Consider the following 11,861-nt stretch of genomic DNA (forward strand, 5'->3'; position numbering starts at 1 on the left):
CGATGCGAAAGTAGTGCTAGCATTGGTTGTAGTCGCGATAGAGCTCTGTGTGGGATGAAGGTGAACCAGAGCGTGTACGCGTAGGTAGATGTGACGCGGTACCCACAGCAGATTGACGCAGAAGATGAGAACCATGCATGCAAGCGACCTCCTTCCTTGCCTCCACCTGCAAGAGAGAGAGAGAGAGAGAGAGAGAGAGAGAGAGAGAGAGAGAAGATGGCGTAATAGAGAGGAGGGTGTGATAGAGAGGAGGGTGTAAAAGAAGAGGAAGATGTCATAGAAGAGAAAAATGACAACCATACGAGCGAGGCTTCTTCCTTGCCTCCACCTGCAAGAGAGAGAGGAGGGTGTGATAGAGAGGAGGGTGTGATGGAGAGGAGGGTGTAATAGAGAGGAGGGTGTGATAGAGAGAAGGGTGTGATAGAGAGGAGGGTGTGATAGAGAGGAGGGTGTGATAGAGAGGAGGGTGTAATAGAGAGAAGGGTGTGATAGAGAGAAGGGTGTGATAGAGAGAAGGGTGTGATAGAGAGGAGGGTGTGATGGAGAGGAGGGTGTAATAGAGAGGAGGGTGTAATAGAGAGGAGGGTGTAATAGAGAGGAGGGTGTGATGGAGAGGAGGGTGTGATAGAGAGAAGGGTGTAATAGAGAAGAGGGTGTGGTAGAAGAAAGGTGTGATATAGGACAAATATACGAACCATGCGAGCGACCTTCTTCCTTACCTCCACATGCAACTGCAAGAGAGAGGAAGAGAGGAATATATAGTAGAGGAAGGTGTATAACGAAGAAATTGATGTAATAAAGGATGGTGTGATAGCGGAAATATATTAAAGAGGAAAGTGGGATATAGGAGGAATATATTAGACAATGAAGATGAGAACCATGCAAGCGACCTTCTTCCTCGCCTCCATCTGCAAGAGAGAGGTTAAAAATGAGTTAATTTCCACTGGAAGACGGTTTATACATATTTCAATTTCTACTAAACTATGGGTTAAAATGGTTGCATTTCAAACAGAAAATACTGTAAAAATTTACGCTCATTTATAATAGCGTTAATTTTGCGCACAACGCGCGCGTTAAAATCACACACAATGCGCCAATAACGGTAAAACCTTGCAAAAAACCGCGCGTAAAACAGTCACATTGCCTATTAATTGTTAGTAAATAAAAACAGACAGATCTATTCATGCACACGTGCCGGATACCACCACCAAAGAAAATTATCTTGGCAGTCAACGGTGACCTAGAGTCCCTCAATAATTATATAAAGGGACTCTACGCGGGGACCGAGCGAGCGTGCGAGCAAAGGGAATATTATAGATCGGATTTTGTCATGCAACATGTTGCTGGCTTGCCCGCGACCAGTTTCAACGTATGATAACGGCAGAAGAAACTTATCGTGGCAGTCAACGGTGACCGACGCACGAGCGCTATCTCCATGCACATTTATAGCATAGCCAGAATCCGGCAACGGATGCTGCGAGCAAAGGGAATATTATAGATAGGATTTCATCATATGTGCCGTACGTCGGCCCGCCCGCGACCAGTATTAACGTATGAGAACGGCTGAAGAAGATTATCTTGGTAGTCAACGGCGACCGACGTCCGTGTGCCATTTTCATGTACATTAGCATAATGCGGAAGCCGGCGCGCGATGCTGCGAGCAAAGTGAATATTGTAGAACGGATTCATGTATCAAAAACTTCAATATTGTAGAACGGAACCATGTGCACCTGTCGTCGGCCCGGCCGCGGCCAGTTTTAACGTATGAGATTGGCAGTATGTTGATGGTGGCCAATATAGCGTAGAAGTAAAAGTAGAGATCGGCCGAAGAAAATAATCTTGACAGTCAACGGCGACCGACGTCCGAGTCCGTCTGAGCGTCGTTTTCATTGTAAGGTGTATACCGTCACGTACGAGTCGAAGCCATTCTATGGGATTCTACAGGATTCACACTCAGCCTACAACCTAGGATTCCCGGCAAGCCAGGCAAGGCCACGGCTGCCAGCGTATATAAAGACCGCCTGGGATCGACTCGGGGTGCTTCATTCTACCAGACGGCCAGGAGAACCGACCGTGTAAGGATCCAACCCTTACATTTTGGCGCAGTCGACAGGATAGTAGTGGTGTGAACTGGTTCGTTGCGTACGTAGAGTGGAGGCCCTGGACAACAAGCTGTACATCAAGCTGTACATCAAGCTAAGTACCTTCTCCAGTATGGGTATCGTAAAGTGTTCGTTGATAAGCTAGGAGACGTATTGTATATGGCGCACGTAGCGTACAAGATTCAAATACATAATGTGATAGATATAGCACTGGGGTGGCGAAAGACCCTTAGGTCATCAAAGTCTGCCACCCCTGTACAGTAGGTCTGTCAGCTGAGTGTCAAGCCCGCGTGTTTGTCGCTCAGACTCGTGTATTCACTTTACTCAACACCTCCGTCGTGTTTGAGGGTTGTTTTTTTGCAGTCAGTCGCGTGTGGTAGCGAATTAGCTTTCAACTGTACTAACGGTAGATAAGGAGATAGGTACGATAGTTGTTCAGTAGGTGGCGCAGTAAGGCATGTTACAGTAGTATTATGAGTCGTGTATTTCGTTGGTTTTGGCATGTTTTGAGCGTTTGTTTGAGGTTTTGGCATGTTTGAGGCTTGTTTGGAACTCCCCCTGCGGAGTTGTTTGGGACTTCCCCCGGGGAGTTTGATGGGTCTTTTCCCGTGGGGCTAGTTCGGGTATCCCCCGTTTGGGTTGATACTGTCATTGACACTGGCGGTGCTTCTCCAACCCGGCAAGGCATTGGGTAGAAAGGGTATATTACAGTCGTACGTCTCGGGGGATCATAAGGTTTGGGATTTTCATTTGTCGGACTTACAGTTTGCTTTGAACTCCGCGAAGCATGATACGACTAGGCACACGCCGGCTGAAATTTTTCTAGGCCGTAAGTTGTGTTCTTATTTTGACCTCCAGTTGGGGGGGGGGAGGAGAGAGTTTCGAACCCGCGGTACAAGCGGAAAAAGGCCAAGCAACGGGCCGCACGGGTCAAATGTAAATACGTCCAAGTGAATGCATAACTCGGCAGGGGAAGAGCAAAATATCCTGCCAGTTATGCGCGAACGATTGTGCTGCGCTATGAGCAAGGGTAGCAGCAGCACATAACCACATGCTATGAGAAGTGTGATACGGTTGGCATTACAGACTCTCCTCCGGGACACTGCTTCGAAGGAGGGGAGAGTGTAAGGTGTATACCGTCACGTACGAGTCGAAGCCATATTCTACGGGATTCTACAGGATTCACACTCAGCCTACAACCTAGGATTCCCGGCAAGCCAGGCAAGGCCACGGCTGCCAGCGTATATAAGGACCGCCTGGGATCGACTCGGGGTGCTTCATTCTACCAGACGGCCAGGAGAACCGACCGTGTAAGGATCCAACCCTTACATCATGTACATTAGCATAGGTCGGAACTGCTATGTGGCGCGATATGCTGTGAGCAAAGTGAATTTTGTAGATCGGATTTTACCATGCACACGTGCCGTCCAAACGGTTTACAACAGTTCATACGCTCCGTTTATAATAAAAATAAGCGTTACAATGTACCGCCTCATTCGCTGGGCGGCGCCACCATGCATGCATTGCGCAAGTCTACCGTCCGACCGCCTTCGCAAAATATTATCGGTGAGAAACTGCCGGCTAGCTATATCCGTCTATATTTTGCGGGTCTCACTGTGAAAGATGTCGTCTGCCGATGTACAGAGAGAATTTGACGTGGTTATTTTCGGTGCCACCGGTTTTACCGGCCAATTTGTCGTCGAAGAAATTGCTCGCGTGGTGCAGAAGGAACATGGCATAAAGTGGGCAATAGCTGGTCGAAACAAATCCAAGCTAGAGACTGTTTTAAAACAAGCTTCTGAAGTAGTTGGTACGTAAAACTGTCCCGCCCACGGGCCACGGCCACAGGCACAGGCACAGGCTTGGAACGTTTCAATAGTAATATTATGGTAAATAATCTACTCTCTTTCAGTTTTACCTATTATTGCCGACAATTTCCTGTAAATGCCGTCCAAATGCTCATCTGCAATGCTTGTCCGTTGTCGGCAATAATAGGTGAAAGAGAGTAGAGAAATGTTTCTTAAATTTTATTGAAACGCTCCAAGTGCCTGTGCCGCAACACACGTATACCGTACACGGTACCGCACTCACGCCGCTGTGCACAAACATCAAGAATAAAGCGACTCCCACAGCGGCGTACGTATGCAAGCCAGGCGAAGATTTTCGTAGCAAATACATTTTGCGTGTATTTACCATCATTTTACTATTGAAGCGTTCCAAGTTCTTGTGGTCCCGGTCGCCCTTCTTCGCATGCAACGTCCATATATTTATGTGTACGCCTATTTTGAATATTTGGTACAAAAACACGCTTTCTTGTTTACAGGGAATGATGTCACTGGCACGTCCATCATCATTGCAGATGTTGCGGATGAGGAATCATTGCTCTCCATGTGTAGGCTCACCCGTATGATCCTAAACTGCGTTGGACCGGTTTGTATTGCAGTTGAAAGCTTGTAATTTAGTGGACACATTCCAACCTTTTGCACAGTTTTGATGCAGTCTAACCCTGTGATCAACATCATGTGGGTCAGGTGATTCATGTGTGTATCACGCACGTAGTACAGCAAGCTGGGCTTTGCAATGTAATCATTATAGTAATCGGGCGCGTAGCTAACTCATTTTGTGTGTGTGTGGGGGGGGGGGCAAAGCCACGTGTGTGGTGTGTTTTGGGGAGGTGACCGCCATCGACCACATATTGTATCTACTTTTTTTCTGGGGGGGGCAACTGCCCCTTGCCCCCCCCCCCTGCTAGCTACGGCCCTGGTAACGATATAAACATAAGAGTTTCAATACTATTTCGTATGTCTACTCCTGGTATAATCACATTTAGCTCGTATGTTTTAATGGCGAATTTAACTGGATAGAATACGAATGCCATGTTGATTCAGATGTTGACCTGTATTTCAGTATCGCTTTTTTGGAGAGCCAGTTGTCAAAGCCTGTGTGGAGGCAGGGTCCCATCACCTTGATATAAGCGGGGAGCCACAGGTAATGTGGAACGTACATATCACAATAATATATCAACAAATAGACAACGCATATATACATCTGTGAGATCATGTGGTTTTCATTATCCATACCTTCAAGAAGTTGACGTTAACCTGTAACCATGTCTGCGAGATACTACGCCTATCGATCCATGGAACGTTAGAACGTCTTATCATAGCAAAGCTTGCCTAGAGGCATCTGGCAATCATGGCAGGGAGATTGCGTGACTGCCTTTAACAATGTAGCCCAGTGTGTAATCTCACACGTGTTGTAGTTTATAGAGACGATGCAGCTGAAGTATCATGACGCGGCGCAGAAGGCTGGATGCTACATCATCAGCACCTGTGGATTTGACAGCATACCTGCCGACCTGGGAGTCATCTTCACCAGAGACGTGTTCAAAGGTATGCTGGCTATATCAAGCTAGATCCTCTCTTAACGTATTCCCGCTCATTATCTTCACTGCAGCATACGAAACGTACGTTATATATCTACTAAACCAGTTACACTACCATTGATGAAACATGCACCATGAAAAGTTTTGGGTGCTTCCTTGGAAATACAGTGTATAATTAACAAAATTTAATGTTTTTATTATGAAGGAGATCTGAACTCCATAGAGGCTTACCTCAGTATAAACACTGGGCCAGAGGCAAGTAGAATATTTACATCTTCTCGGTTATCAATCTGTAGCATTTAATATATCACAAAAGCAACTAGACATGTTTTGGAATACATGATACTTTCTCAGACTGTTTGGTTTTGACAGACAGCAAATTTTTCAACCCACTTCTCTGTGAATATTTATGTCTAATCTGAGTGGGAGAAGTTTGAAATTTATAATATATATTTAATACTTGATATCCATGTTATCATATTATAACTATACAAAAGCCTATTAGTAGTCCACATAATTAGTTTAATTACAATGAGCTATGGTTTATTCATATATGCCCGTTCCCTAGGAAAGTTCTTGTTTATGTGTTGGTTCTGTCTATCCTCATGCCAGGGAGGATCATGGAATTATGGAACGTATCAGACAGCTATACATTCTGTACCCCATACCAGAGATGAGCTACTGTTTGGCAAGAAGTTAGTTTCTTATGAAGTCCCCCCACCTGCCCATAAGGCGACGAAAAGGTAACAACGAACACTAGGTCAACGCGAACCATCAAGCATGCCTTTGCTGTTAGTAATGACACCGAAAAAGTAACAAACGCTCGCACTGGTGTAGCGTACAATGATCAGTGCTGCCGAATAGCAGATGTCATGTCTGGGGGTATGTCTGGTAAGAGCTGGGGGTGGTGGGGGGGATACAGCAATGAACAGGGAATGTAATGTTAGAGTTGTAGGAATTCCAAAATACAACAGTGAACAGGGAATTTAAAGTGAGAGTTAGAGGAATACCAAGATGCAACAATAAGCAGGGAATGTTAGGTAAGAGTGTTGGGGAATACAAGAATATAACAATAAATGGAATTTCAGGTGAGAGTGGGAGGGTGGGATACAAGAATACAACAATAACTAGGGAACATCAGGTGAGAGCAAGGGCATACAACAGTAAGTGTTGAATAGTTGTTTACTAACTGCCAAGGCATGTTCGATGGTCGCTCGATCCCATGATCTCATCTCGCGCACCTTCATTCCATTTTCTTATGCGTCTAGGGAGGCGGCGGTCACTACGCTACGTATGAGTCGGCCATTCACGGGTTTGCGTCTGTCAAAGAGTTGTCGGCACTGAGGAAAACCCTATTCGTTAAACCTCTGCCAAAGCCAGCCCACAGACTGCAGAGAAGGTACAGCCAGCATAGCAAGAGATAGAGGGGTGCTGGTACTCTGATGTGATCGGGGACGTATTCGTCCCGCACGGATGCTCGCGCCACGCACCGATGTTGCCATGGTGACCTTCATGTGTGTGATTCTTGCAGGCCGCAATTGTTTCGCGGGGAGAGGGTTGGAAGCGACTGGTGCGTTCACTTCCAGGGAGCAGATCGCTCCGTCGTGCAGAGGACACAGAGGTTCAACTACGAGCAGCTTAAAGAGCGGCCGGTACGCCCCAGTTCATAGATGTAATCGTAACGCGGAGAAGCGTGCAGAATTAGTCGACCTATTAGCCGTTCATGTGCGTGTGAGCTGACCAGGCTATATCCTCTCCAATGCGGTCGGTCAAGCGCACACAGATTGTACGTGCATATTTGGACGCCAAAGTGTTGGCTTCGCGGCACTTCGTTGTTAAGCATAGTTTTTAGAGTCTGCCTATGCCTGCACTTATTGGCTAGAGTTGTCTGTCGATCAGCCAGGCGAATATTAGGATTGCAGCAGCTCACCTGATTGTATAGTATGCTGTTATAGATACATTTGTAGTGTGGAAGCCAAGGCCATCCTTAAAAAATTATATGTTTGCTGTCCTCCGACCGACCCACGAAAATAGCCGCGACCCAAAAGTTTTTTTTTACATTTTGGGTTCCATATTTTTAACATTTTTTTACATTTTTTTTTTACATTTTTCATAATTAAGACTGAAACACAAAGCATGTGTGGCAAACATGAGGACAGACTTAAAAGAACTATTATGCCTCACAAAAAAGAAGACCTACCTACCTACCCACTAAAAAAATCATGGGTCGGAGGACAGCAAACATAGAATTTTTTAAGGATGGCCCAAATGCAAAACCAACTGTTATTGTGCATACAGGGCGTCCGATTCAGTTGTAATTACAGTGGAAGTAAGATCACACTCGGTCACGCCAACTCAGTCGGTAGCTTAGCAGTGGTTAGTACGCAGTCCGTACGTGAAATGTGCACTTGATTTTCAGGTGCAGTTCAATCCATTTGTGAGGATTTCCTCCACATTCTGGCTTGTCATCATTGCACTCATGACCACCATCTTCTCCCTGCTCGCAAACTTTAGCTTTGGAAGAAGCCTGCTGGAAAAGGTGAGCATGTTGTCTGGGAACTGTTGACACCGAGGTGTAATGGCCACGGGCACGCTGTCAGAAACAAATTTTTTCATTCCCTTAGGTGTGCAATGTTTCTGTTTACAGTATGAGAGAAAAAGTCAATGTTAAGACTGGCATTTGGAATAATTTTGTTTTTGAAAACTGGCCCCTGGATGCTATTCCAGAGAGAACGGGACACGCATTGAGAAAACGTTGGAGTTGGCTAGTCGTTTCTGCTTTTTCGTGTCATGTCGATGATAATATGGGTCAAGACGTCAAGGTTAATTGTAATTACCTCCGCCCAACGGAGTTGGAGGAGGTTATGGTTTCGCTATTGTGTGTTCGTGTGTTCGCGCGATCGATATTAGCGCGGCGGTCGATCGATATCACCCAGCGAGCCAGCGAGGCAGCAAGCATGTCGCTGGCGGAGGTATGCACTCTGTGAGTGCACTCTGTCTAGTTCATATTTGTAACAAGTGTTCCTCTTGTACGGTTTACAACGATTGCTTGTGACCATTGAAGGAAATCATGTTTATTACTTAATTTCATTATAAATAATATCATTACTGAACTATCTGTGTGAATAGCTAGAATTATATTTTATACCTGTCTTATTTGTTACAGTTGCCTGATTCTAATATAGTTCTCCTGTATATCTCTAGGCATAAGGCATGAGTGTGGCGCAGTGCCACATTAAAGCTAATTACATTATTGATGGAGTGATTGCAGTGTAGTGATTCACGTTGTATTTGGCAAGTTGACAACTCACTGTTTCTTTATTATTAGTACCCCAAGATATTCACTCTCGGATATTTCAGCCACGAAGGTCCCACGAAGAAGCAGGTTGGTTATCCTTCACTTTTGGCAGGTGTACATTTCATGTAGAAACGGTAGAAGTGCATAATAGTCAATAGTTGTTGATAATTATAAATAACAGGCATATCAAATACATATATGCACTACTGCATGGTCATCAAACGGGATTGTGTGTAACAAAACGTGGAAACAAGAAAACAGCGACAAGTTCTTAGGTTCTTGTTTTCCATGCCTGCAGATTGAGGGTTCCTCCTTCTCCTGGCATTTTGTCGGGGAGGGATACGAAACGAAGATCGCGGATCCTGACCAGCAACACGATGATAAGCCGTCAAAGATGATTGAAACACGAGTGTGCGGGCCGGGTATGTGTTCTCGACGCTCGTGACAGAGTTGCCGTACCGTTCTAGAACGTTACCGTTGACAACGTAACATTTTTTTGAAATGAAAGTATGTGACCATTGATTTATACAATGATTCGATGAATCGATTTGTACTCGATCACCGATTGATGGTCTTTCATCGAAGGTTTTGTAGATGGATGCACTGCAGAAACTATCATTTTCCTGTTATGGTTGCTCGCCGACTTCTAATAGTGCAACTGTTTTACTTTGGTAGGAATATATATTACGATTGAAGTGAATATGATGCAAGTCATCCAACTATACTCTTATTCACATCACCAGTTAGTGTTCCTGTTCATACTGCATATTGTTCATTATATTATGTCACTGTCTTTAAATATGATTGTGATTGTGTTGCGTGCACAGAGCCAGGATATGTTACCACCCCTATCTGCCTGGTCGCTGCCGCCATGACAGTTCTAAAGGAAGCCGAAAAAATGCCACTCGAGTAAGTATATGCATTATGCACCTTGAAGGACTGTTTCAGACTACTAAATGCCTGCAGCAGTTTACACGTATTTAGTTTGCCAGAGACCTGACAAAAAGGAATAATCTTTTGCCATTTTTGCATGTATGTAATGTGAAATTCCGTTTCGTTTATTCCCCTCTGCAGTGGTGGAGTGCTGACCCCTGGTGGTGCATTTAGAAAGACGTCGCTGCGTGACAGACTCACTGAGGCTGGCATGAAGTTTGAGAAGCTGTAGACGACATTGCTGGCTGGCTGTAGGCCATGTCTGTGGGCAGAGAAGGTAGAGAAGTGGGATAGGAAAGCAGTGATGGTATGGATGCAATTGATGACCCCTGCTTAATACCGACTACTATTCAGAGACAGCAGCTATATTACACAGAGAGACTTGCTAATGAATCTAGATCGGTATTACCGCTTCGGCTTTCTCATACGTTTACTAAAAGCAATTTCAGTTTTTTCAATTTCAGGACAAAAATTTTAAAAGAAATTGTATGTGGTCTGTGTGATACTGGCTACCGACTATACATTTTGATGATTCTTATTACAAATATTTTATGGTTAATGGTTAGTCTTCACTCTATATCTAGTGTTGTCTATGTTATTGTGTAGTAACCATTATTATTTGAAGAAAAAACGAGACTACTTCGTAAAATTTCTTATGCCAAAGATATTATTTTTGATTGAGTATGGAACTTTACTGCTTATACTGATCATACTATTACTCATGACAGATATATATATATTATATAAATATCTCTATTATCCACTCCTGATATAATGTTTGAGTACGAGTTGACTGCTAGTGGTTATGTCAAACCAGTGGTTAGGTTAAATTACAGAGATAAATATCTGTAGATGATGTGGAAGCACTGTAGGGCATATAGTATCATCACTCGATTATTAAAGGTGATATACATCATGGTATTAGTTCAGTGTTTAAATTTATGTATGCATGTTAAACAAAACAAAGGATTATTCAGAACGATGAATCTATTGTCTCTAATGTCTAGTGTTCCACATGTCAGACATTAACAGATTACTTAGAAATGTGAAGAGAATATGAAATTGCAGTGTTTAAAAACGAAACAGGGTAAAAATATAATTGCATAGAAATTTATAGTTGAATATGTTCTTCGTCAATTTTTATCGGCTGGACAGCTGTATGTGTTCGTTCTCATTCTCAATGTGGCTAGTACAGTAGAACTCGCGTAAGTCGACATCGTCTAAGTCATCAATTCGCGTAAGTCGACATGGAAGTCAAAGTCCCGATTCGCTCTCATAGTAAATCCATTGGAATAGCCCCGCCTAAGTCGACATTTATAAGTCGTCATTATGAACAAGTCGACGCCCTCAGACAGGTACCATGTAATACAAACAACAGTAATTTCCCATCTGTAATGCTAGCCGCACACTATACGATTTTGCACTGTGCACAGCACTGAGCCCTCGCACACTATACAACCCGCTCCCGATCGATCGGGAGGCCCCCGCACACTGTCCGACTCAAAGTTGGCGCAAACCATGGCACTCTCGTGGCGTTCCAAGCGGATTTAGCGTGTACTAAGGGTCGGGAGTGTTTTCCCGCCATTTTTACCGAATGCGGTTCCCATGGCGCTGCTCTGTGATTGGTCAATTTTCTTCAGCGCTCGGCGGCGGGTCGGATGGCCACGCACACTATCTGAGTCGCGTCGTAAGCCCTCGCACACTATACGACCCGCTCCGCTCCCGATTCAAAATTCGAATCGGCCCAAAATGACCTCCCGAGCCAAACTTAAGCCTCCTGATGGCAGACGTAAGCCTCCCAATCGCGCTCTGGTCATATAGTGTGCGGCTAGCATTAGTCGACATTGGAAATGCCGATGGCGCAGTGTACGGTCTATAGACCAGTCTTAAATATTATTCATGACCTGGGGTCATCGCACGAAAACGAGGCTAAGCTAGGCAATTTTGTAAACAATGGCTGCTCAGGCAGGCACGTATAGAGGGGGTACACGCACGTACACGCGGGTACACGGAGATACACGCAGGTACACGCACGTACACGCGCAGGGGCGTAGCCAGTATGTAGCACTGTAGGCCCGGCCCTATACTTTTTTTGGCCAAGTTATCTTTTTTTTAAACACCTATAATTCAAATCCATAAGCTT

The 11,861-nt window shown here is 44.7% G+C and overlaps 1 protein-coding gene across 3 annotated transcripts; it reads left to right on the top strand.

Moving 5' to 3' along the window:
* Positions 1 to 3,601: 3,601 nt before the first annotated feature.
* LOC106809346 (saccharopine dehydrogenase-like oxidoreductase) lies at positions 3,602 to 10,840 on the top strand. 3 transcript variants are annotated; one of them, XM_014812423.1, is made up of 12 exons: positions 3,602 to 3,668; positions 4,426 to 4,532; positions 5,010 to 5,090; positions 5,365 to 5,494; positions 5,693 to 5,742; positions 6,756 to 6,886; positions 7,019 to 7,139; positions 7,907 to 8,026; positions 8,816 to 8,872; positions 9,084 to 9,207; positions 9,613 to 9,694; positions 9,860 to 10,840. In XM_014812423.1, the coding sequence occupies exons 1-12, from the start codon at positions 3,617 to 3,619 to the stop codon at positions 9,948 to 9,950; spliced, it is 1,146 nt and encodes a 381-aa protein (XP_014667909.1). In that variant the 5' UTR covers positions 3,602 to 3,616; the 3' UTR covers positions 9,951 to 10,840. The 3 variants fall into 3 exon arrangements, with proteins under 3 accessions (XP_014667909.1, XP_014667904.1, XP_014667897.1); XM_014812418.1 differs by lacking the exons at positions 3,602 to 3,668; positions 6,756 to 6,886 and adding exons at positions 3,676 to 3,912; positions 6,100 to 6,230; XM_014812411.1 differs by lacking the exon at positions 3,602 to 3,668 and adding an exon at positions 3,676 to 3,912.
* The last annotated feature ends 1,021 nt before the right edge of the window (positions 10,841 to 11,861 follow it).

This window comes from Priapulus caudatus, unplaced genomic scaffold, assembly GCF_000485595.1.
Source record: "Priapulus caudatus unplaced genomic scaffold, Priapulus_caudatus-5.0.1 Scaffold14, whole genome shotgun sequence".
Classification (NCBI taxonomy): Eukaryota; Metazoa; Priapulida; class Priapulimorpha; order Priapulimorphida; family Priapulidae; genus Priapulus; species Priapulus caudatus.

Bases quoted from the DNA above. Each gene is read 5' to 3' on its own strand.
- LOC106809346 (XM_014812418.1), top strand. From the start codon at position 3,726: ATGTCGTCTGCCGATGTACAGAGAGAATTTGACGTGGTTATTTTCGGT. The intron at 8,027-8,815 runs GTGAGCATGTTG...CTTTATTATTAG, and splicing joins GAAGAAGCCTGCTGGAAAAG to TACCCCAAGATATTCACTCT. The intron at 8,873-9,083 runs GTTGGTTATCCT...CCATGCCTGCAG, and splicing joins AAGGTCCCACGAAGAAGCAG to ATTGAGGGTTCCTCCTTCTC.